Source organism: Octopus bimaculoides, chromosome 28 (assembly GCF_046866305.1).
Source record: "Octopus bimaculoides isolate indiv1 chromosome 28, ASM4686630v1, whole genome shotgun sequence".
NCBI classification, from domain to species: Eukaryota; Metazoa; Mollusca; class Cephalopoda; order Octopoda; family Octopodidae; genus Octopus; species Octopus bimaculoides.
Window position 1 is genome coordinate 3,291,059 of NC_142955.1, and position 26,724 is coordinate 3,317,782.

The 26,724-nt window shown below is 37.5% G+C and overlaps 2 protein-coding genes across 3 annotated transcripts; one reads left to right on the forward strand and one right to left on the reverse strand.

Annotated features, from left to right (window-relative positions):
* Window positions 1–4,138: 4,138 nt before the first annotated feature.
* Window positions 4,139–5,128, reverse strand: LOC149130474 (uncharacterized). The gene has a single exon (XM_089343769.1). The coding sequence runs from the start codon at window positions 5,126–5,128 to the stop codon at window positions 4,139–4,141; it is 990 nt and encodes a 329-aa protein (XP_089199895.1).
* Window positions 5,129–12,979: 7,851 nt separating this feature from the next.
* LOC149130475 (uncharacterized) lies at window positions 12,980–23,396 on the forward strand. Of its 2 annotated transcripts, none has more exons than XM_089344778.1 (2): window positions 12,980–13,060; window positions 17,868–23,396. In XM_089344778.1, the coding sequence occupies exon 2, from the start codon at window positions 17,986–17,988 to the stop codon at window positions 23,368–23,370; it is 5,385 nt and encodes a 1,794-aa protein (XP_089200904.1). In that variant the 5' UTR covers window positions 12,980–13,060; window positions 17,868–17,985; the 3' UTR covers window positions 23,371–23,396. The 2 variants fall into 2 exon arrangements, with proteins under 2 accessions (XP_089200904.1, XP_089200905.1); XM_089344779.1 differs by lacking the exon at window positions 12,980–13,060 and adding an exon at window positions 13,599–14,459.
* The last annotated feature ends 3,328 nt before the right edge of the window (window positions 23,397–26,724 follow it).

Below are 26,724 nucleotides of genomic sequence, written 5' to 3' on the forward strand. Positions count from 1 at the left end.
GCCTTTCCTCCTCGCAGGGTTGTTGTTGTTGTTGTTGGGGTTCATCATACAAAATAGAAGGACACTTTAAGAAGCATTTATTAAAAGCTTTCCCATAGCTGGTCATTTTCCATGCTAGAAATAGAAACCAAGTCACTTCAAATTCACTTTATTTTTCATATAAAATTTGAAGGACAGTTAAGACCCTTTTTATAAATGAAGTCGGCCTGTATAAAATCTCATTTCATGCTAGAAAGAGCTACCAAAACCGTCACATTTTAGTTTTATAACAAATAAAAATCGAAGGACAATTTACAAAGCATCCATGTCAAATATTCTTCTATAGATGGCCTAACATAATGCTAGAAATAACAGCCAAATACTCTTAAATGTGTATCGTTTTTCATAAAAAAGTGAAGGACACTTTCAGAAGCAACTCTAAAAATATTGTCCTGGGGCGGTTTAAGTGTAATCTTAATATATAAATCTGAAATTGTGTGTTTGTGTGAAGCCTTTTTGAAAGTTTATAGAAATCCACATTTTCCACTTTTTCGTAAAAAATTTTACATCAATGGAATTTTCTCGATCTGAACTTTCCAGTGCAGTAATTAGATTTTTTAAATTCCGTTTACTTTGTGTGATTTAAGGGAGATTTGGCTGTTGTTTCTAGCAACTTTTATATTTCATCGCTGCTACCTGGAACGCCATTCTTACACACGCGCTCAACATAAAAATATAGAGAGTAAGAGTAAAAGAGGGAGAGAGAGAGAGAGAGAAAGTGATACATACAACGTCATAGATTAAACTTTCATCTCAGTATTCTTTACCTATTTTTCATAACATAGATACATAAAAACACACACAACCACACATACATGACCTGTGACAACAACATACACATTGCTCTCAATCTCTATCCATTTCTCCTCCTCTTCCTCTCTCGCTCTCTCAAACGTATACACGTGCAAGTAAACACAGTCATTCACATCGTGGTATATTTACAAAACATTGATGGCATAACTACAGAGTTGTATCCCCCAACTTTGGAAGGTCATAACTTTCATAAAAATGAATATTTATTTATGAAATTTTCTATGCATATATTATTTATTATGTCGATTCCAAATATACAAAAATTTTCGGTGAAAGTGTTTTGGAAGGGGGTGGGGTACAATATTCGGAAATTCCACTTAAATTCCTCTTAACCTCCAGGAAAATGAATATTTTTTCATAAAATTTTGTACAAATGTACCTTGATGTATGTACATTTCAAGCATGTAGGAATTTTGAAGGAAACAACTGCAGGTTATTTTTGAGAAGTGTTCCCCACTCGGTGGTGTTTCGGAGCAAGTCGTCCATATTTGTTTCATTTTTCTCTATTATGTGCTTATGTGCATCCTTAGATTTCTAATGAAGTAATAGGCAGTGAAGAGAAGCAGTCATAAGAAAACTTTTAACTACCCCTATTCCTTTCTCTCCCCCTCTCTACCTCTTCCTCTCTCGCTCTCTCAAAAGCATACACGTGCAAGTACACAATCATTCAGTAAAATATAACTCATGTTCGTCAATGTTTTGTAAATTTACCACGATTTTCACTAGGGTGTTAGGGTTAGGGTTTTAGGGTCAGGGTTAGGGTTTAGGATTAGGGTTAGGGTTTAGGGTTAGTGTTAGGATTAGGTTTAGGATTAGGGTTGGGTAATCGTGCGGATGTTAATCTGAAAAATTACAGATATGTGAAAAGTATCGACCCTGCCATCTATTATAACTTTTGTTGTTCTGTTTAATATATACATAGATTATGCCTCCAAAGAAGAGAGTTTGCTGGGGAAAGACAGCAACCGGTTTAAAATGACAGCAACAGACTGCAGTAATGCACCACATTCCAGAAGCTATTTTGAACATAATGCAAAATGGTGCATCAACATCTTCTGCCCAATCTGATAGAATTCTGGCAAAACTGTGTAGCAACAGATCGCCAGCAATTGCTTCATCAGAAATTGCCGTCCTAGCTCCTGCTAAAAGGGATTACCCTGCTATGTATAATCAGGGCAGCACAAAAAGTTGTTTTGCACAAGCATTTCTATAGCCAATTACACGGATGAAATTTACGTATGCTTAATAATTTTACGCAAAACAGCCTTCAGACTTTCCCTATTAATTTCATCGTCTTTTGAATTATGAACATATTTACATCATAAGGGTTTTTTCGTTGTAAGGCTTTCTGTTTTTAGTTGATTTTCAGCTAGCAAGACTTATCGTAGATGGCGTAATAAGTCACACCCGGACAAGGTCGGGTTATACTGCTAGTATATTATAAAAGTATGCATCTATGAGTTTTATGCGTTTAAAAAACATAGCAAAGACATGTGTGTGTATATGTGGGTTTATATCAATATACATGTGTATAAATGTTCCTTTATGGTGTATATGCTTCTTCCCTAAGAACTGGCAGAAAAATGGATATTCTTCATGGAATTTCCTACAAATATGCTTCACATGCTGTAGATTCCGATTAATATGGGCATTTATTGGAAAAACCATTTTTTTTTCTTTCATAACAAAAGGCGAATCTTGTGAATTTTCTAAAACTGCTTTTCCCACCCAGGGACAAACGGTTTTCACAATGAATTCCGATTGAATCGGAATCTAAACCATCCGAAGAATATTTGTAGAAAATTTCATTAAAAAAATACCCATTTTCATGAAAGTTATGAAGGGGAAAAATGTCGTAGAAGTTTCATTAGAAAATATCCATTTTCCGGGAAGTTATGAGGAAACAAAGTCGATGGGGTGTACATCTGTACTTATGCCCCAAAGTCAGTGGGGCACAATTCTGTTGTTATGCCGAAATATTTATAAAAGAGGATGTATATAAAATTGTGTAGAAACGTATGTGTGTATATATATGTTTGTGTATAAATTATACATGTATATGATTAAGTTTCAAAAAGAAATATCACAAGATATTAGAATATTTAATGTATTGGATAATTTCCGACTCTATTCTATAGGATTGCCGATACATTAATATAGACGTAAATATATAACCTAAAATTATATACACAGGAAAGCAGAATATTATATATGCATACATATTTATATATACACTCAGATATATATACACCTGCAGACATATACATACAATTATACATTCTTATACAAAGCTTTCTTGCACACACATAAGCATTCAGTCCCACTGAGTGGCACCTTGAGCAAGTGTCTTCTACGATAGCCTTGGCTCGACCAAAGCCTTCTGAGAGGATTTGGTAGACGGAAACTGAAAGAAGCCCGTTGTATGTTTGCGTTTGGCCCCGAACATCGTAACTTAGCGATTCGGCAAAAGTCACCGATACAATAAGTACAAAGAATAAATCCGGGATCAGTCTGTCCGTCTAGAGGTGGTGCTCCAGCATGGCCGTAGTCAAATGATTGAAACAGGTAAAAGAAAAAAAAAGAATACCTTATGATATGCATAGAGAAATGGTAAGGGGAGGAATGAAATCCATCTGTGGCCACCCATGCTTAAGGACATTTGATGATATTTCTGGTCTGGCATCACACAAACTGCCCAGTCTGGAGTCTCCGCCGCATCCCGTTCAAATGTGTCTGTCCGTTGCCTAGCAACAACAATTTGAATAAAAAAAAAAGAAAACGCGGGAAAAAAAAGGCGGAAAATCCGAGCTTATTTTTAAGCTCTGTCTAAATGATTTATTTTCGGTAAAACAGACATTGTCAGCATTTTTGTGAATTAAGAAATGTTCAAAGAAATAAAATGTGTCACAATTAAGTCATAATTAGGAATTATAATGAATTTACACCTGAAAAAAACAAAGGAAAAAACCTTGATATGAACGGAAGACGAGTGAAGTAAAGAAATGACTGCTGCATTTGGGTGTGTGTATATGTATGTATTTATGTATGTATTTATGTGTACGTTGGCTGGTAAATATATATAAGTGTGTATGAATATTTCTATATAGTGAGAGAGACAGATAGTGGAGAGAGTGATGTATATACATACTAGCAGAAGTGCCCGGCGTTGCTCGGGGCTTAATTGTTGTAAAGTATTGTTGATTCTACTCAATTATGATTATTGAGGGAAAGATTGCTATAATTTGAAAACCAACCAATCAATTTGCAACTGGACAGAAAGCCTTGCCTAGAGCATTGCAGCACTCTGAGAAGTGGGTAACAATAGAATGTGAGGTGGCCCTGAAAAAGCTGTTTTATTGTTCTCACAATTGTAACAATGTCTTAGCAATGCAGATGACTTAAGACACGCACGTACTGTATCAGCTGTATTCCCCTTGGGAATAACTGGCAGTGTTTGCCTGAAGTCCCCTGAAAGAAGAAGTGTTATGCCTCCCATGGGAACTGTAGAGTCTTTGATGTCTCTCAGAGATCTATGTAGCGCCACAAGAGCACCTCTGTGGGCCATTGTACATTCATCCCAAACGATAAGCTTGCATCGTCTGAACACTTCTGCCTGATCTGAGCTGTTACTGATGTTGCAAATTGGTGTGTCCGTCTTCGCTAAGTCAAGCGGAAGGTTGAAAGTGGAGTGAGCTGTCCTGCCGCCTGGCAACAAAGTAGCTGCAATTCCAGATGATGCCACAGCTAAGGCAATGCCTTGTGTTCGCCTAATCTCAGCCAATATTAATTTTGTGACAAAAGTTTTGCCAGTTCCTGCAGGAGCGTCGAGGAAGAAAATCCCACCAGCTTTGTCCCGGACAGAATTAATAACGGAGTTGTAAGCGAACTTCTGTTCTGGAAGGAGCTTTGGCTCATTGTTCGCTATGTACTGGGCAAGTTCGTCAACATTATAACATGTCTCACGCAGCAAATCGGAAGACAGTGTGTTTGGGCGTTCCCGGTTTGTTGAAGGTAGTCCATACACTGGCAACGCACTCCCGCCCATATTGAGAACAGTATCTTTGATTTCAAGCAGCGCTCTGTTGTAAATGAGGTGACTGTACTCGACGTCGATTGATGGATTTAGCAAGTGAACCTGATGCAGGAAATCTTCAGACATGTAATTTTTGTAGGTCAGCCATAAAGAGGCGGGATCACCCAAGTCGCACCATAGGAGTAGAATAGCGAAAAGCGATCTTAGTCTTTTAGGGGATTTTAACAAAACGCCCTCCGCCATAGTGGCGGCCCATTGTGAATCGTCCTCCAAAAGTCCGCGCCTGAAGCAGGCTTCGCGGAAAGTGTCACATAATTCACTGTCAACAGTTCTTATGTCTTGAAAGCTTTGTGGGCCGACAACGTCATGAAGGAGAAGGCGAAGGTGAAAACACTCATGCTGGTGGGGAGGCCCAGTGTACACTCTTCCTAGACAACTGTTAAACTTGACTTCCTACGCACCCAAGTGTTCTTTGACCACACATAGTAGGACGGAACCGGAGGGTATAAAAGCGTTTTGGCAAAGCCTAAAAAAAAACAGTCAAACTTGTTTCTTTTCGATTGGCCGCCAATTGAGCAGCAGTCTGTTCAGTAAAATAAGTCCGCTGGCCGTTTTCCAAATGAACCGCGAGTTGTATGATGGCGGGGTTCCTTTGGTGAAGCGGAAACCCGAATATCCGCCAAAAAGCTTCACCACTGCTGATATATCGACCTGCCAAGTACTGCGACACCTCGTCCATGCTATTGTCCTTTTGAAGGCCGAACATGGCAGCATCCGAACCCTTGTTAACATAAGTACTGAATGACAGATCTCCACATTTATATGAGCGTTGAAAATTGTCATCAGTAATGGACAGTATGGGACCACCCATCTATTATCAACTTGATGACCCCGTAAGGTTATAGTGAATCCCCCATTCTCAGGCCGCCTTCGTCTGTACAGTGGATATCCATCACCAGCGGTCTGGGTCTCGTCCACGAAACTCTTTGGGTATCGTTTAGTGCACACATGGTCTTTGTGGCATAAGGAGAATTTTTGAAAACCGGGACCGCACGGACCATGCACCATGTGTGCCTTGACAATTTCGTACAGCTGTCGGTCAACAGTGGGGTTTGGGATTTGTGCTTTGATGATTTCATCTATAAGTGTAGGGTCTATTTTGGTGACCAACCAAACCAAAATGAGTGCGTGTGGCAATCCTCTCTTCTGCCACTCAACAGTATACATGTGACACTTAACAGGGCCAAACACCTGCCCTTTTTTGATGAAATCAATTAGCGTAGTCAGCTTCTGCTTGAAAATCCTGGCAATAAGATCATGCCGATGGCAGTACTGCTGGTGTGGGAGAAGTTCCCGTGTTACCTCAACCCACTTGGGGTTACATGTAAACGTGATGAATAAATCAGGGCGTCCATAGTGCCGAACGAAAGTCATAGCGTCTTGTGTTCGCTCGTGCATGTATCGTGGCCCCCCTGTATATGTTGAGAGGAGAATGCACATTTTGCCGATGTGTCTTGGGTCAGCGTCATTATTGATGCCATCACGCAAATGGATGTAGGAATCTGATCGCAGCTTCTTCTAAGTGACAGGTATTTGCATGTACCTGTGTATTTGTATGTAAGTGTATAGGTGGCATTTCATGTGCGGAATAAAAGGTGAAAGTTGTTATAGAAAGAGGAAATGACATTGTGTTACAGGGGAAAATATTTATTTGACTCTCTTTTTCTTTCGTTTCTCTGTTAGGGTTTAGTTCCCGCCAATTAGAATGAGGTCATTGGTAACCATAGGTACATATATATGTGTGTATTTACGTATGATTGGCAGTGTGTCTGTTTATTTGACTCTCACTCCCCTTCGTTTCTTTGTCTTTTTTCTTGGATCGTTGGTAAGCGTTCATAAGAGAAAGTAGCAATTGAAACGATGTGTAAGAGGAATAGAAATAGTTAATTTTAGAGGGGCAAAGTAATTATGTATGTAGTTTTAGTATCTGTCATCACAGTATCGAAATGTGATTGTTTCAGTTTTGATAGTTTTCTTTTTCTCCTTCCTTTCTTTTTGCATTTGTTGTTGGAATTTTCGTAAAGCTTCATAAGAGAAAGTAGGAGTTGAAAGGATTTGTATTAGAAAGAGGAAATTCGATTTTATTAGGGAGAAAATGTTTACCTCCGTAGTTTTACGGATTTTATTCATTATTAGGAAAGTTTTGGAGTGAAAAAATGACGCAGTGACCTAACTTATTGTATTTAGAATATTAATTGCGATTGTTTAATCGAAGAAATTTTGAATTGTGTAAATGTATTAATTTTAAACATACACACACACAGAGAAAATTTGCCTTTTATAGTATAGATATACACACATACATATCTATGAGAAGTGGGGGTGGGGTAACGATGAATGCAGCCAGAGGCTGGTGTGCATCTATGTGGGTGTGGAAGACAAAAGCCCCCTACGCCGAAATCCCTACGGACAAAAGCCTCGGAGTTAAAGTGGGAAAGTGGACAAAAGCCCCACGATTATATTTTTCCATTATTTTTTTTTACTTTTATTCACCTTTTACTTGTTTCAGTTATTAGACTGCAGCCATGCTGGGGCACCACCTTGAACAATCTTGATTCAAATGTAACAACTCCAGAATTTTTTCTAATCGTTTTCAACCAGCGAATGAAGTTAAGCCTAGAAGGTATCTCCACATGCTAGAAACAACAGCCAAATCTCTTCAATTTTTTAAATAAATCCCTCGGTCTTGTTTCAGTCGTTGGACTGCGGCCATGCTCCCCCTCCCCAAAAGTCCACCTTTTTTTTTTCAAATTTTTTTTTTCTTTTTCGACACCCCCCTCCTTTTCGGCATCAGGGAATACGAATCTACAAAAAAATTGGCAAAAATCGGCATTCTTCAATTACCACCAACACCATTTCCTTCATTTTTTTTAGGAATTTCTTTTTTTCAAAATATGCAGAAAAATACGGAGATTATGATTCGGACAAAAATTTCAAAACATTTCTGTATTTACGGTTACGGCTTTAGGGTTAGGGTTGCGGTTGGGGCTTAGGATTAGGGTTTTAGGGTTAGTGTTGGGAAAAAAAGTCAAAATTGAAGAATTTGGTGGGGAAGGGGGGAAAATTTAACAATGCCGATTTTTGGCAATTTTCCGGAACCTCTGTATCCCAAAACGGGGGTTTCTGGCAAAAAAAAAATTCAAAATTAAACAAAATTGGGAGGAAATGGTGGGGCGGACGGGCGGAAGTTTTCCTCATTTTTTTTTACAACCGTAATTTCCGTTTTTGTTTCGTGATATAATAAAAATATATATATTTGTAAGATTTGGCTGTTATTTCTAGCATATGGAGAGACCTTGTAGGCTTAACTTTATGTCCTCGTTGAAAATCACCTAAAAAAGATTCGGGGGTATTCAACTAAAGTTTCTAAACACGAGAAAATGACCAAAAAATACAACCATAGGGCTTTTGTCCGAGGCCCTTTTTTCCTAGGGGGCTTTTGTCCGGATCCCACAAGACGTGTACGTCTATCTGCTTGTGGTCATATTTGTGTATCTATGACATATGTATAACAAGGTATAATGAAAACATTTTAGGATTCTATTCTAGGACTCAACCAACTAGAAAATACACAGTTTATATTATATATCCATACTTGTTTCACTCATTGGACTGCGGTCATCCTGGGACGCTACATTGAACGGTTTTACAAATGTAATTTAACTGCTATTTTTAGCGTACTTTGTTTGTCTCACAGTCTTCATTTCAGGCCTTTATTTAATTACGTTTATGAAATGACAATTAAAAGTCTTATTCAAACAAGAATTGAAATTTAAGATGCAATCCTGACCTTGTAGAAATAGAAGCTTAATCTGCCTCAAATTACTGCCAACTGGGTATATCTATCTATCTATCTATCTATCTATCTATCTATCTATCTATCTATCTATCTATCTATCTATCTACCTGTCAATCTGTCTGTCTCCCTGTCTATCTATCTGTCTGTCCATCTATCTACCTATCTGTCTCCCTGTCTATCTATCTATCTATCTGTCTGTCTCCCTGTCTCTGTATCTATCTATCAAGCGCGACCCAAAAGTCTGTTTTGGGGTTCAGTACGGTCTCTGGTATGCAAGAGTTTTTCAGGATTTCCATGCATTCGGCTATGCATAGTTTGCAGTGTACGGACTCAGACGGTGGAGGATTTTCCATGATACCGAGTATGGAATTCCATCTTCCTCCAGTTGCCAGATATGACTGGCCAGCGATGTCACATACCTCTTTTCGGAACCCCGAAGGAGGATCTATGGTTGGAAAGACGTTTCTTAAAGGAACTTCCCGTGCATCCAATGTGTTTCCTTGGATGCGTGCAGCTAGTGTCGTGCCTACTGTTGCTGTTGTTGCGTTTTTAGTTTTCGATGTTGCTGCTGTCGTTGGTGCAGCTATTGTTGCTGCTGGGGCTGCTGATGGCGTCGCTTCTGGTTCAGGAGCTGTTGATGGTGGTGGTGGTCGCATGGGTAGTATTACTACATGCGTTGGCATTTTCAAGTCTGCCGATGTTGCTGCTGCTGCTGTTGTTGGTGGTGGTGCTGTCATCGTCGATGATGTTGGTGTTGGCAAAGGTGGGGTGGTGGTGGCGACGTTATTGCTGGACGTGTAGGGGGCGGTGTTGATGATACCATTGTAGCAGTAACAGACCAAACTATATTGGCTGCACCAACAGCAGCAGCAGTGTCCATAGCAGAGGCACCGGCATGGACATGAATAATGGTAGACGTGTCGACGAAAACGACCCCGCCTCCCAGCCTCCACCGGAGATGAGAACAATAATAACATTTTCGGTTACACCATTGGCAACAGTAGTAATGTCGACCACCACCCCCTCCACATCCGACTATAACAGCAATAATATCACCAACGCCACCACTACCGCCACCTTCGCCCAACACCAACACCAACGGCCCCACCAACATCATCAACGACAACACTGGCAACATCGTCGACCCCTGGCAACATCATCATCCTCAACAGCAATAGTGTAAGGGAGGAGCAGCACTGTTGCTATATTTCTGGTAGTGCAACTGCAGGAGAAATACCTCGCCAAAGACAAGCCTCTGTACTTAGATTTTGTTGACTCAGAGAACGTCTTTGACAGGGTCCTCCAACCCCTTATCTGGTGGTCAGTACGAAAGCTAGGGAAAGGCACGTGGTTGGTGAGAGCTGTACAAGCCTTGTTAAAGGGCTGCTACCAGTAAGGTGATGGTGGGCAATGAGTACAGCAAAGAATTCAGGGTACAAGTAAGGGTTCATCAAGGAGTGGTCCTCAGCCCCCGTCTTGTTCATCATAGTCCTCCAGGCAATAACAGAGCAAGTTAAAGCAGGCTGCCCCCTGGGAGCTCCTCTATGCTAAGGACCTTGCTCTTATAGCTGAATCATCTGAATTAGGTCTAGAATCAAAGGGACTTAGAGTTAACCTAGCAAACACCAAAGTCGTAGTAAGTAGGAAGGCATACAAATCATAAATCCCTAGAAACTTCATAAGATGCACCGAGGGTAAGCTTTGGACATATAAAAGGTGCAGCAATAGCAGAGGAAGGTTAACTGGGAAACTAGCTTTTGTATGTGGAAGATGAATGGGTACAATAAACGCTGAAAATATGCAAGGGGGGGGGGGGCATGCTAGAAGTTGTAGATAGCTTCCGTTATCTGGGTGACCAAGTTAGTAGTGGAGTTGGATGCTCCGAGAGTGTAACTATGAGAATAAGATTAGGCTGGGAAAAGTTCAGAGAGTTCCTACCTCTGTTGGCAACAAAGGGCCTCTCTCTCTCTCTCTCTCAGAGTGAAATACAGATTCTATGATGTCTGTGTGTGAACAGCTATGCTACATGGCAGTGAAACATGCACTGAGACAGCTGAGGACATGCGTAGGCTTGAAAGAAATGAAGCCAGTATGCTTCGCTGGATGTGCAATGTCAGTGACCATGTTTGACAGAGTGTAAGCATCTTGAGAGAAAAGCTGGGCATAAGAGGCATCAGATGTGGTGTGCAAGGGAGACGACTGCACTGGTATGGTCATGTCATGCATATGGACGAGGACAGATATGTAGAGAAGTGCCGATCTCTAACTGTGGAGGGAACCTGTGGTAGAGGTAGACCCAGGAAGATATGGGACAAAGTGGTGACGCATAATCTTTGAACTTTGAGCCTCACAGAGGCAATGATTAGTGACGGAGACCTTTGGTGATATGCTAGGCTTGAGAAGAGCCGTCAAGCCAAGTCATGGCTGGTGTTGGTGTCATGTAACTGGGACCGATGTCAGTGGCGTGTAAAGAGCAATGTTCGAGCATTGGGCCTCACGGAGTCCAAACGGCTGAGGTCCTTTGGAGAGTTGGGCCTCGTGGAAGCAATGACTGAGACTTTGGCATTATGTTCTGCTAGAGAAGAAGACCCAGCAAAATCACAGTTATGGCTGAGGCAGGTGTCATGCAAAATGCAATCATGCTGGTGGCACATTAAAGCACCCACTACACTCTCGGAGTGGTTGGTGTTAGGAAGGGCATCCAGCTGTAGAAAACTATGCCAAATCAGACTTCCAGCTTACCAACACTGGTCAAACCATCCAACCCATGCCAGCATGGACAACGGACTTTAAATGATGATGACATCTCATACTGAATATATACGACGCAGTAAATATTTTCTGCAGATATATTCCTGGAATTAGCGCACCAAAACGAAGACTTTTGAATTTTACCATTAAGCTGTAATTAGCAGAACCATATGCACGCGCACCCATGGCGGTGGGCAACTCTGTATACGATTCTGATGATTACGGTTACATTACAAATCAGGCTGATGAGGAATAGACAAATGGTAAGAATTTGTGAAATCCGAAACCTGGTTCCTGTTTAATAATGATTTTTAAGGTTATTTTAGATGTCTTGCCCGCTCACGTTTTTGGTATGCTGCTATATTTCATGCTGAGAACAATTTAGGTCTTAATAGACACAAGATGTGATCTATTTCTAGCGCATTAATTGTCCACGTTAGTGGTCGACGTTATTTTTTAAAATGTACCTTAATCCCCTGAGATTGCAGATAATATTTCTGAATCTCTTTGATTCTTTAGATGTGCTGGCCTCCTGATAATTAATCGATATTAATTAATATATGACTAATTACCAGATTTTATAATTATATATATATATAGATATATGTGTGTGTGTATTTTATTAAAATTATTAATTTTTATAATAATTATTACCTATAATGTTTTTATTCCCATACTGTCCACTTGATATGATCAGTATTTTAAATAACGATCTAATCCTTATATATATATATATATATATATATATGACGGGCTTCTTTTCAGTTTCCATCTACCAAGCCCACTGACAAGGCTTTGGTCAACCTAAAGTTATAATAGAAGACATTCTGTGTTCAGTGGGATTGAACCCAGAGCCATGTGGGTGGGAAGCAAGCTTCTTAACACACAGCCACGCTGTGCCTATTATTTATACATATGTGTGTATATGTATATATAGACACATACATACACATATGGCATAAATATACACTACACTGCAAGCAGAAGCACACACACACAAATCAAATATATTATATATATATATATATATATATATATATATATATATATATATATATATATATATATATATATATATATATATATATACATATAGGGTGTGTGTGCGTGTATTTAATATAAAGATATATATTATATATCTATCTACACACAGATAAATGTATGTACGTTTATATATGTGTCTGTATTTGTTTTTCTAAGTATTTTTCTTTTTGTAATTGTAGTGGGAACCTAGCACACTCACAAACACACAAACATACATATATATGGGCATATATACATATATATACACCTAAACACACACATGCCTGGCATTCACTGTTATAATTGGTGTCAAGGACTTACGATTTGTCTAGGTGATCAAATACATAGCAGATCGTGTGCTAGTTTCAGACACACACACACGCACACACACACACACACACTCGAGTCGTTAACGCCCACTTTTTCCTGCATACAAATAGGCCTTGTGACTTGTGATTTTTACATTTCTGCTACTCTTTGCTACGAACTGAACTCAGAGACGAAGACTTCAGGCTGAGATTCAAACACAATTATTGACTTTGGTAAGTCATCTTTTGATAATTATTTTCATTAACAATTTAGTAACGCATTTACTTTGTTAAATATGCATTAGACCTATTTCAAACATAAATATACTGTTTTATAGAAAATTATTTTATTTTCAAGCAGTAAATTATACACGAGAAGCTGTTAAACTTTGCCAGGATTTGAACCCAGAATAAATACCTTAGGATAACTGCAGTATTACTTTTTTAGTCTGGTAAATAATTTAACTGTATCTAATTGTCGAACTGCTAGCTTTGGAAATATACCAGATATTTTAATTGAATTGTTAGTACTAAGACATTTACAGTATGTTTGAAAGACGGGAACTATGTCTATCTATCTATCTATCTATCTATCTATTATATGATTGAAAAAATTGGAGTCAACAAGAAGAAGCATGGTTGAACATTTATTTTCATTCACTACAATTGTTTCTGTGCAATGTAGTTCTCCAGGTATGCAGGTATTTGATTATACAACCGTTTCCCTGCATTACGCAACCACATTGTTCTGGGTTCAGTCCCACTGCGTGGCACCTTGGGCAAGTGTCTTCAACTATAGCCTCGGGCCAACCAAAGCCTTGCGAATGGATTTCGTAGACGGAAACTGAAAGAAGCCCATCATACATATAAAAGAATACGTATATTCATGCACACAGTTACATTCACATTTGTATTTAGTTTCTCATATCATTATATAGACTATATCAAATATGTATTTGATACAGTCTATATATATTTTCACAGGAGACAAAAGATTTCTCATCATTTTTGTTCTACTGCCTCCTCAACTATTTCTTTCTTTCTCTGTGGAAGACATTGACAGGGGTTACGCATGTACAGAGAAAGGGATCTTTCAGATTTAAAATACCCTAAACACACTGTATATCGTCACATGGATACTTTTTCAGCTCCATTAGTTGTTCAGAGCCCAAAAAAGGGTATTAAATACATGCATACACATGACTATCAACATCATCGTTTTTAATGGTCACTTTTCTCTGCTCCCATCGGTCAATTGAGACTTCATTGAGGCAGTTTTTCTATGGACAGATGCTCTATTTCCAAGCAAGCTAATATTTTCTCTAGCCTAGCAAACTACAGACAGCCAAACTGTTAGCTTTGGTTACTAATCACCAGACACAATACAAAACAACTACATACTTACTCGTATACATCCAACACACACACACACACACACGCATGCATTATTCCTACGCATATACATTCAAATATTTGTTATACATTCAAATACTCTTAGTCACAGCCACCCACACACAACATAGTGGTGTGAGAAGAGGGTTGTGTAATGGGATGGGAAAGGCCAGTGTGGTGGTGGTGGTGGTGGTGGAGTAGCGAGGCAGTGTGACGTGGAGGAAGGATTTGCTACGGGAGGGTAAGGTTTGTTTTTTTCACCTTAAACTGTTTCTCGTGATTTTAATTTCTCATGTCTTTTACTTTTAGACACCATTATCTTTCATTATATTATTGCTCCCAACAGGAATTCATTACATATTTATTGAGCTCTGTCTTAACACATCTCAGGGTTTACTCTTAACGTTTTTGACAAAATTTTGTATTTTAGAAGTTATTTCGTCAGAACTTACAGAGTGACAATGGACAAATTTGTGTTTGATAAGCACCAATACACGAAACTCTCGGCTTTTGACTTACTCTCTAACTTCTGCCGATGATATATATGCATATTATACATATATTGTAAAGAAAATCTCATCAAGCAAGCAAACCAATGAAAGAGCCTCTGCCTGGTCGTTTGACACGCTAAAAATAGCAGCCAACGTATGCCCCTACCCCACTATCCCCTGGAAAAGTACAGGACAAGTTATTACACCTGGAAAAGTATAGGACAAACTATTACTTCAAATAAAGAATAAGAAACTTTTTACTAAAAATATTGCAGCTAAAATTAAAATTTTGAATATTAAAACTTATTTTATTATAGTTTACAAATAACACTATACTTATTTAATTAGAATTTGGCTAATTTATCTCCTTAAATACAGAAAAGAGTGACTAATTAGACAAACATACAAATTAACTGAACAGTTTTGTACAATAAATTTAAAAGATGAGAATTGTAAAGAGTGATAAATTAGAAGAACTGGCATTCTTTGCCAAAATATTTTAAGTAAAAAGTTTCTTATTCTTTACTTTACTTGAAGTAATAGTTTGTCCTATACTTTTACAGGTGTAATAACTGTCTTGTACTTTTCCGAGTTTATAATCTTAAGAATATTACTTTTCAAGCTTGCATTTTCCCATGTAATGATATGTGTGTGTGTGTGTGTGTGTGTGTGTGTGTGTGTGTATAATCATAAGATTTACAATTTTACCAACAAATCTTCAGGTTCTTATTCAAAATATTCTCAACTTAATTTTACATCACCTTAAAACTAAGCGTTAAATTAAACATTAAAAATTAAAAAATTGAACTTTACAAAATTAAGAATTATAAATCATAGATTATAAATTATAAATATAAATTAGCATACATTTGTCAAACTTAGAAAGTCAAGTATAGAATGTCAAATATAAAATATAAAATTATACATCAGAATAAAGGTGTCTGTGATTAAATGTGAAAAATAATGTGAAAAATAAATATACATCTCCTCTCTTGATAAAGTCAGGATCTCATTCCAAATGTGTGTGTCTATATATATGTGTATGTATGTGTATATATATATATATATATATATATATATACTTATTAATAATTAGCAGAAGTATCTACCTTTCATCTCTCAAACTCTCTCTCTCTTCTTTTTACTCTGCTATCTTATTGCTGTGACAAAGAATGGCAGTAAATCTCTTCTCTTCACCATTCTTCCAATGAAACTAGGGATGTTACTGGACCTCCCTAAGTCTCTCCCCATCACTCAACCCCTCCTTTCCATATATTTATTACCCTCATCCCAAGGTATATGTGAAACCCAGAGATTGAGGGGAACCTTTACTTTTGTCAAGGACATGGCAATCGTCTCTAGTGACGGTGCCATAAGATGCACCCAGTGCACATTGTGCAGTGGTTGGTGTCAGGAAGAGCATCCAGCTGTAGAAAGAAAACCAGAAAATGTAACTTCAGGCAAGATATTCTTTGAACCATCCAACCCATTCCAGCATGGAAAGTGGGGGTAAAATGATGATGATCATATACATACGGACATATGGATGTATAAATATACATATGTGCATCTTTGTGTATATATTATACATATTCTTTCATATATATGTATGTGTATATAAATACATATACAATTAGATTAAAGTCTAATATAATTATTATGAGAGTTTTTGTAGGTTTTTCTTCCCCCAAAATAAACCAAGTAGAATGGCACAAGTGAAACATAAACATTAATTCCAATTTAATTTTACAGTTGAAATATTTGCAATTATCTGGTTTTCTCTTTATAAACTTTGTTGTCAACAACAACACCAATAACAACAACATAGCCTTATCCAGCTTTTTCCAAAAATATGTTCTTGTTTAGTCCATGTATATTCAAAGAGCTGACATCCTGAAGAAGGTCACTTTTACTTTTCATTCCTCCTGGGGTCAATAAAGTAACAGTCATTATTTCATAGACCAAGGACGGGGTGGAGGATCATTCTGATGATGATGAGTCACCAGAATGACATTAATCACCCCCACCAATATTTCCTAATCCACCTCATTAAACCCCCAATACTTCATAATAAACTACACCAAGTTATATCTCCTCACCTAACACAAAACAAAACACACTTCCCCTGCCAAACCCCTTTTTCATACTAACACATCTTTCTCATTGCTATCCAAACATTGTCCCTTATATTAGAGATAATTTAGATGAACCTACCTTTCATTAATTAAGCTTATTCATTAACCAATCTTTATTATCTCACTCAGGAACAAATAATAACGATCCTCTCAACATGCTGTGTATCAGTGTGATTATATGAAAGCCCATCTTTTGATAAGCTTTCCAAGTTTAATCAATGTTGTCTATGATAATTGTGTGGATTATATTGGAATGTTGAGAGATTTACAGCATTTGTCAGGTTAAGAACCAGTTTCAACTCCAGTTTTATTGATATCTCTTAATCCAGGTAAATATGATGGAAACCAAGCCAACCATGACGGTCCCATAATTTGCAGTGCATATAATTCTTATTCCTGATTTGTAGGGATGTGGTATTTCATTATGCAACCATAAATTACTGTAAAATATAATATTAAATCGTTTTATAAGTCAACACCACATTCTACTGTGTTAGCAGTGTTTTTCATATTATTCTATTGATATTCCATAGAAATTATAGTTGGCTCTGATTTTTAGCTAAACCGTTTCGTATTGAGATGTCAGATGTAAACAAGCAATGAGATAAACAACAAGAACAAACAACAAATGTTTTTGTCTTTGATCTCATTGTTTGTTTCCGTGTGACATTTAGATATGAAATGTTGTAGCAGGAAATCAGTCCTGGCTATAATTTCTATCGATAATATCTGTAGAAATAACCTCAACAAAATGTTTATATTCCTTCTTACTACAAAACTTTTCACCATCACTTATATTCAGTCAATAAAGATAATGGTGTATTTATATCTTCAAGTTCTATTTCTAAAATGATTATTCCATTGAAAATAGTTTAAATGTTTAACTTCACTGTCAAATAATCAATTTTTTAAAATATATTTAATGAAATGTGTGTTTTCCTTGAAATTGTTTGAACGAATCAAGTAAATATTATTTTATCAAAAGCTTTTCACAAAACTAATAAAGTTTTCATTCTATTTCAGCTTTGTTGTAAAAAATTTGTGAATTTTGAAGAGATAAATTGTATTCGAAAGGAAGAAGACAAAATCAAGAGAAAAGAATATATTTAACAGAAAAAGATAATAATTTCATATTCATAAAATGGAGAAGATTAACGAAGAAAACAAAATGTTGGCTCTCATTCCTGCCACAGTCTGTGATACAACATCGGTTTATAAGGAAACTACACCAATTCTTTCCCAAATATTACATACACAAAACACAAAGAAAACAGAAGAACAGGAAACAAAAGACACAAAGAAATCTGAAGAATGGGAAATGTCCATGTTACCAAATTTTTTTCATATTGTGACATGTTACCGAACAATAATCAAATCAGACCACATCAATACGTTTATAGATTATGTAAAAGATGAATGTAATCACATGGACTCCATGGGTTTAGATGGATCTTGTATTTTACGTAAAATCAAATGTAAAATGCAAAGATTTCTGAAATATGCAAAACAAAATAATGATTTTGTTCACCAAAACCTTGATTGGTTTCAACAAAGACTCTTTGACATTTATGTCACCTGTAACCCATACAACCACAAAACCATTCAACCACCAAAAATAGCAATAAAATATCGTCCTCTTTGCCCAGTTGTGACCAGAGAAGCAAAGATCGATGAATCTGGAGAAGAATTTGAGAGAAGCATAATATCCAATATTATTGTAATACAGGGGGGAGTGATTACCTATTCCCACCATTGTATGACAATATGTTGTGTGACAAGAGACGGTGACAGAAATGATGTCCATTGTCCATCTTCTGTCACCAGTTTCACCAGAATTGGTCAAGACATGGTTCTAGCAACCCTCCCCTTCCAAGAAATGATTCTCATTATCAGCCCCACAATTTTCGAGATTAAAAAGATACAGTTGGGGTTGTATATGGTGAGTTACTTGGAACATTCTACACTTATAGGTGTAGAAATGTTTGGTAAGACAGTTTACCAAATTGATTGGGAGAGTAGTAGAATTATAGACCAATTCATTACCAAAGAAACACCTACAGATATTGCTGTAGGGGTCCACAATATACTTTTAATTACATTTTCCAGTATTAACAGAGTAATCTGTTACAATATGGATGGCCAACAGTTATGGGAGGTAGAGACCCATTCTCTGCACCTCCCAAGTAAAATCTCTCTCTACCAAAGCTATTTCTATGTCCTCCAGGGACAAATTATTTACAGGATTTCGGCTAAAGGTGGTGTGACAAAGAGGGACATTGGCAGGAAATGCCACTCTATTTCTGTTGGTAAAGATACCATTTTGGTAACAGATTATTTTGGCAAACCACATGCCATTCAAATAAATAAAGACTTTTGGCCCAAACTGTCATATAACCACCAGCAACACACCCCCAGTTTTAAAGACTATATTTATATTGAGGATTGCTACAATATTACTAATATTCTACCGATGTCAACATCTTCTATATTAATAACCTATAAGAATAATAAAGCTATATTATTCACTGAGACTGGAGAAATAATTAACCAAAATAATTCAACTTTCCTTGAGATTCCTTCTTGCTTTTGTAGACTCAACTCAAACAGAATTTTAGTGTTTTATCATGAAAAGAAAGAACTTCAGTATATCACCTGTCCTGAACTAAGCAAAGGCCCTTTAATAAAGGTCCACACTGGTTACAGGAAAATATGTCATATTGTATCAAATAAGTGTTTAGCTGTGACCACCACTAAAAACAAAAATGAGATCCATATCCTTTTGATCAACGAAGATAAAGTTGACATTGACAAAAGAATTTCTCTGGGACATTCTAATGTCGCCATTGCTGCAACTCCAATTAATTTTGTAGTCGTAGATGGAAGGGAAAATAAAATGGTATTTTATTCGACATGTGGTGAAGAACTTTTTCAAAAATACCTTCCATTCTATGGCTACCCTCATCACATCTACTCTGATAATGTTTATTTTTATGTCCTCTTCAAGAGACACTCTATTCTGATATGTTATGATATATATGGAGAAATGAAATGGCAGTGGCAACTGCCTTTCCCTGTTCACTCTCACATTGCTGTTTTCCAAGGGACTGTTTATCTACCGGACACTCAACTCAACAGGGTCCTTCTTTACAAGTATCAGGACCGGTCGTCTGGCTGTTGTTTACACCTGAAAAATCCTTATATCAGAAATCTAAATCTACGACTCAAAGAAAAGGAGAAAGACAAAAAACTTGTCATTGGCGAAATATGTAATCTGGCGAATGGACAGTTGGTGGTGTCCGACATCAACCATGATTGCTTGTTATACATTTCTAATGAAGGAGACATTGTGTCGGGATTATCTCTGCCGTCTCCAGCTACGGATATATGTCGATGGGATTCTAATCAAATAGGTGTCACATTACCCCTACAGAAACAATTAAGGGTCATTGGAAACCTATCAAAGACAGTGAGAAGTGTATCATTAGGGCAGCCTTATGTACGGGTGTGTAAGATGGGTGAAGGTGAAATTGTTTGTTATTGTGATAAACCATCCCATTTAGATATTTTAGCCATCAATTATTATAATCAAGTTGAAACAATTAAGACAATTAATATCCCTTTTTTTGTGAAATCATTATCAATAGACAAGAAAACAGAAAAGCTATTAATTGTTACTAAGAGAAAAGCTTTTCAGTACAACACTAGAATAGGTGGTGGTGGTCATGGCATTCGTCAGATGGTCCCCAGTGTTTTAATGTCCCAAGTGAAACGTCCCCTCAATCTTTACGGTGGATCTATTGACCAAACGTTTGTGTATCTTGTAGACAGAAGCCATATGTTTGCTATAAACGATCATAATTTGTTGGTTAATGATCTCGTTACAAATAATCAACTTAATTATTATATCGACCTGGTAGATGTATTTTCCAGAAACATTTCTGTCAGTGAAATCTTGTCTTGTTCTTTATATCTACAGGATCTGACAGTTTCTGATAAAGGCAGACATATTCATCTCCCTCAAAGTTTGGGAGATGAAGAACTGTTAAGGATTAATCGTCTGGTTATTACTGAAAATAACCTGATTGCGAGATGGGACTGGCGGAGTAAAAACATTAAGATATTCACATTGGATGGTCATCTTTTGGATTCAATCAAATTCAATGTTTATGGAATTCTTAAAATGTGTCGATGGCAGTCAAACACACTGGTCATTACGAATTTGGATCGTTATGATGATGATAAATGCCAACTGTTGACATTAAAAGTGGAATTTCCATTGTCGTTGGTAATTTACCAAACGAGAAATAAATATGAATGTGTGGCTTCTTTATCAAACAATCAAATGGTTTTTAGTAAAAGGAGAGATGGAAGTCATTTGTATTTTGTTGATATGGATGAGATACATTCGAGTGTGAAAGAAATAAAACAAATAGACATACCTGAACCATTATTAACAAGAAAAGAAGATGGAAAATATGATGATTACATCCAGGATATCAAAGTTACTGCTGAAGATGTCACCATTGTCTTCAACAGAAGATTCATCATTTTCTTCAACAGTGATGGTCAATATTTACATTCAGTTAGACACTACATGGGGTATGGTGTTGATGATGATGACAGAATGACAATTGATGACAGTTATTTGTATGTTTATATTAGGTGGAATAAATATTTAGGTATGACTAGATATAAAAACATTTTCTGTTTGACCCAGAATGGGGAATACAAGGGAATATTCTTAAATAAAAGACTTTATAAAGATGAAGTAGTTTTCGCCAGTATGAACTGTAAAGGTCCAAGGTTTGTTGGAAGCCTTGGGAAATGGGAAAGAGAGAATGTATTGTATGTTGAAGGGTTGTTTATGGTGAATCGAGAAAGGTTCCCGGTTGCTCGTTTACAAACAGACGAATTTGCTGTTCAAGTAAAAGATTTTGATATTTCTGATGAAGGAAAGACAGTTGTGTGTGAAAAAGCCAATAATGGAAATGTTAAAATATTTAATAAAGACGGGGAGCTGCTATGTCACAGAAATGTGGCAAGTTTAGTTGGTGGTGTGTGTTTTACACAAGGAAAACACATAATGGCCACGGTTCCCAAAAGAAAAGAAATATTTCAACTGAATAGAAAAGATTTGAAGACATCTAAAGCTTGGACAAGTCTCATCCCTTATGGTGTAATATGGAGAAAAGTGGGGGGTATTTACTGGTGTCAACATATTGAATTGATTGAATGTCATTGCATAAAGATTGATGGGGACCAAGTGAAGGTTCTGGAATCTGTGTCTTTATTAAATCTTGATTCTGGTCTTTGTTTCCCTTCCATTACATCTCAGACGAACAAAGAAATATTCAGTAATGAATTAATTAATAAATTGGAATACAGAGGAGGAGATGGAAGAAGAAGAGGTGAATCAGGTGAAATAATTGGTAAAGGTAGATTAAAGGTGAGATGTGGTAATTACATAGCAGAGATTAATAATTCAGGAATTGATGAAATATCAGTGAGGAGACTTCCATATAGAACAGCAATGGTCCCTATTTCCATTCCTGCATTTGAGGAACCTGTTAATTATGATTTTATGGACATTAGAGACTGGAACAGTAAACTAATTAAGTTAGATGAGAATGTGAGTGTGTTGATGTTTCGAGAAAGTGTCACATTAATCAGAACAACAACAACAACAACAGTGGACATACTTCAACATGAACAACAAGAAGAAGAACCACTGGACATTTGTCGGTGGACAGACGAATGTTTCATTGTCGCCTTTGGGAAGGAAATGAGGGTCTTCAACAGGGATCTCTGTTGTTTAAAAACCATCAGAACTGAGAAATACTACAACAGGATTTATAAATACAACGACAATCAACTTGTGTGTGGTGGTCATTATATTAGAGACATAACTCAAGAAGAGAGAGACAAGAAATACCAAAGAAGAAGGTACAACAACAAGGATTACTATTATTGCAAAGACCCTGACATCTTTGACTCTTATTATGTGGATGTGGTTGATATGGAAGATGGAAAATGTAAAGATGAAGTGTGTCATGGGAAGATGGGGCGATATGGAAGGTTGGAAGGAGATGCAGGGGTGGATGGTGTGGGGGTCACATCTTTTGGTGATGTTGTTGTTGTGAGGTGGGAGGATGGATTAGAGTTAGATGATTTCTGTTTTGTGGAATGGTTCAGGGAAAAGTCTTTGGTGAGGAGGATAAGAATAAGAGGAATATATATTAGTAAGGGATGTTATATTCCAAGACCTCGTCTCACCAAAATTGATGAATGTGTTTATATAGCAGATAGAGACAACAATATTTTCCAAATACCTCAACACGATGAAGAGGAAACATCTGAAGATAATGAAATCCTGATATCTGAAGATAATCCAAAATATTTACTCCTCAGGTGGGATGATAATGAAGTCTTTGTAGTTCTTGGTTTGGATGTTTCAGAATATTCTTTCATGGTTTTTGGAATTATTCCTGGACATCAATCTTTTGCTTTCTTTCATTATGACAAATAAATATTTCCAGAAATATTAAACTTGAATCATGTAGTTGTTGTTGTTGTTATTATTATCATTATTATTACTGTAGATAGGTTCAGCCGGGAATCGAACCTACATTGGATTCTACATTACTGTTGCAACATTCCTCAACACACAATCTTTGTGTTTGTGCACATTTATATAAACTATATGTATGTGTTTATATATATATATGTTTATATATATATATATGTATATATATATATATACACACATATATATATACACACATATATACACACACACACACACATATATATATATATATATATATATACATACACACACACATATATATATATGCATACATATATCTATGTATATGTGTGTGTGTGTATTTATATATATACATATATATATATTTGTATGTACATATATATATATATATATATATATATATATATATATATATATATATATATCATCATCATCATCATCATCGTTTAATGTCTGCTTTCCATGCTAGCATGGGTTGGACGATTTGACTGAGGACTGGTGAAACCAGATGGCTACACCAGGCTCCAATTTGATCTGGCAGAGTTTCTACAGCTGGATGCCCTTCCTAATGCCAACTACTCCGAGAGTGTAGTGAGTGCTTTTACGTGCCACCAGCGCAAAGGCCAGTCAGGCGGTACTGGTAATGCCCATGCTCAAAATGGTGTATTTTACGTGCTACCTGCACAGGAGCCAGTCCAGCGGCACTGGTAACGACCTCGCTCAAATGTTTTTTCCCGTGCCACCAGCACAAGTGCCAGTAAGGCAATGCTGGTAATGATCACGCTCAAATGTTGCTATTTATGTGCCACTGGCACGGAAGCCAGACAGCTGCTCTGGCAATGATCACGCACGGACGGTGCTCTGAGCGCTCCATTGGTACAGGTGCCATCACAATTTCGATTTCAGTTGCCCCAACAGGTCTTCGCAAGTCGAGTTTAGTGTCCAATGAAGGAGAGGTACGCATAAGTAGGCTGGCAGAGGCCTCAGACTATGGTCTCACTTGGCTTACCGGCTCTTCTCACGCACAGCATATTTCCGAAGGTCTTGGTCACAAGTCATTGCCTCAGTGAGGCCTATTGTTTGAAGATCGTGCTTCACCAACTCATCCCAGGTCTTCCTGGGTCTACCTCTTTCACAGGTTCCCTCAACTGCTAGGGTGTGGCACTTTTTCACACAGCTATCCTCATCCATTCTCGCCACATGACCATACCAGCACAATCGTCTCTCTTGCACACCGCAACTGATGCTTCTTATGTTCAGCTTTTCTCTCAAGATACTTACACTCTGACGGGTATGCACACTGACATTACACATCCATCGGAGCATACTGGCTTCATTCCTTGTGAGCTTACGCATGTCCTCAGCAGTCACGGCCCATGTTTCACTGCCATGTAGCATGACTGTTTGTACACATGCGGCATACAGTTTGCCTTTTACTCTGAGTGAGAGGCCTTTGTCACCAGCAGAGGTAAGAGTTCTCTGAACTTTGCTCAGACTATTTTTATTCTAGCAGCTACACTTTCAGCGCACCCACCCCCACTACTAACTTGGTCACCTAGATAACAGAAGCTATCAACTACGTCTAGTTTTTCTCCCTGGAATGTGGCAGAAGTTGTTTTCTGCACATTTTCAGTGTTTATTGCTCCTGAACATCTGCCACATACAAAAACTAACTTCCTAGTTAGCCTTCCTTTGATATTGCTTCATCTCTTATGTGTCCATAGCTTGCACTGGGTACATCTTATAGAGTTACTACCTATGCCTTTTCTACAGATCGAGCAGGGCCATCTACCTGAAGGGGTTTTGTCTACCTTCCTACTTGTTAGGACTTTGGTTTTAGCTAGGTTGACTCTAAGGCCCTTCGATTCTAGTCCTTGCTTCCACACCTGAAACTTCTCTAGTTCTGATACTGACTCAGCAATTAGTGCAAGGTCATCAGCATAGAGGAGCTCCCAGAGGCATCCTGTCTTGAATTCCTCTGTTATTGCTTGGAGGACTATGATAAATAGAAAGGGGCTGAGGACTGAACCTTGGTGGACCCCTACCTCTACCTGGAATTCTTCACTGTACTCGTTGCCAACCCTCACCTTACTGACAGCGTCTCTCTCTCTCTATATATATATATGTGCGTGCATAGATGTTTAATGTGTGTGTGTATGTTTTGTTAGCTGGCAAGGTCAAATGGCAGATCAGAGCCCATTCCTTCTGTAGATCGTCCCATATCAGTGACTTTCGTATCATTAATGCTCCATTGAAAATGTTGAGGTTCAAACCCTTCCTGAAAGACATGAGCAGAGAAGATTCCAGTGGGACGATGTTCTGCGGGCGGAAGGACTGGCTTTAGTACTTAGGTGTCAGAGTTTGGACACAAAAGGGGTGACATACGCTAAACGTGATAGATATAGCAGCCAAATTTTCCTCAAAGTATAACTTACTGCTTTATGTATGTATATGTTTATTGGCCATAGTTGGACATTCAACATTTTAGATGGTCCTAATAGAAATAGCAGCTAAATCACTTACTCCATACTAAACTCTTCTTGAACTGACCATTCATTGCTCACTTCCTCACTAAACAATTCGTTGAAAACACTAATTGAAAGAAAACTAATTGAAATACACCTCATCTAAAAACATTACCCTATATATCGATACAATGAGACATACAACGCCATTATTTTAAAATCTACCAATGTTCACCATCGAAAGATAAATCACATTCTACAAACGCACAAGTCCATCACAAACAACCTAAATCACAAAAAAGTCTACTGATAAATGCGAAGCTATACCCAACAACGACGAAACCATTATCTAAAAGATGCGGGCATCGAAATAGGGGAGCATGCCTCCCATTCTACTGGAAGGCTCGCAATTCCATTTGAAACAAGGTCAGGAATTTGCAATTAACCCATTCCTCCCAATCATCCGTTTAATCTGACCCTTAATTTATAAGGGTATAAAACAAATACTTGATACAAATTGTTGTGTATGATCTGTATCAAAGAATGAACCAGGTTCTTAACGCGTATGCAGTCTGTATCAAACGGATTTCAATGAAATTTTTTTCGGTTGTTATTTAGGTCAAAATAATAGTATCTGTGAATTTTCGGGCAATTTCATTCACGAGAAAAATTTCAACACGAACGGGTTAAGACCAATTTCACTTGTGCATCCGAGAATTTAATATGTTTGACAACTCGTTCAGGTTGTCGTCACAACTATGTAGGCCAAACAAGGCTATTCCTTAGACGGAGAACTTCACTTTATAAGAAACAGATACAGCAGGAATGGTGCGGCTGTCAGAAGATTCTTCCTCTGAGGAGAAGGATA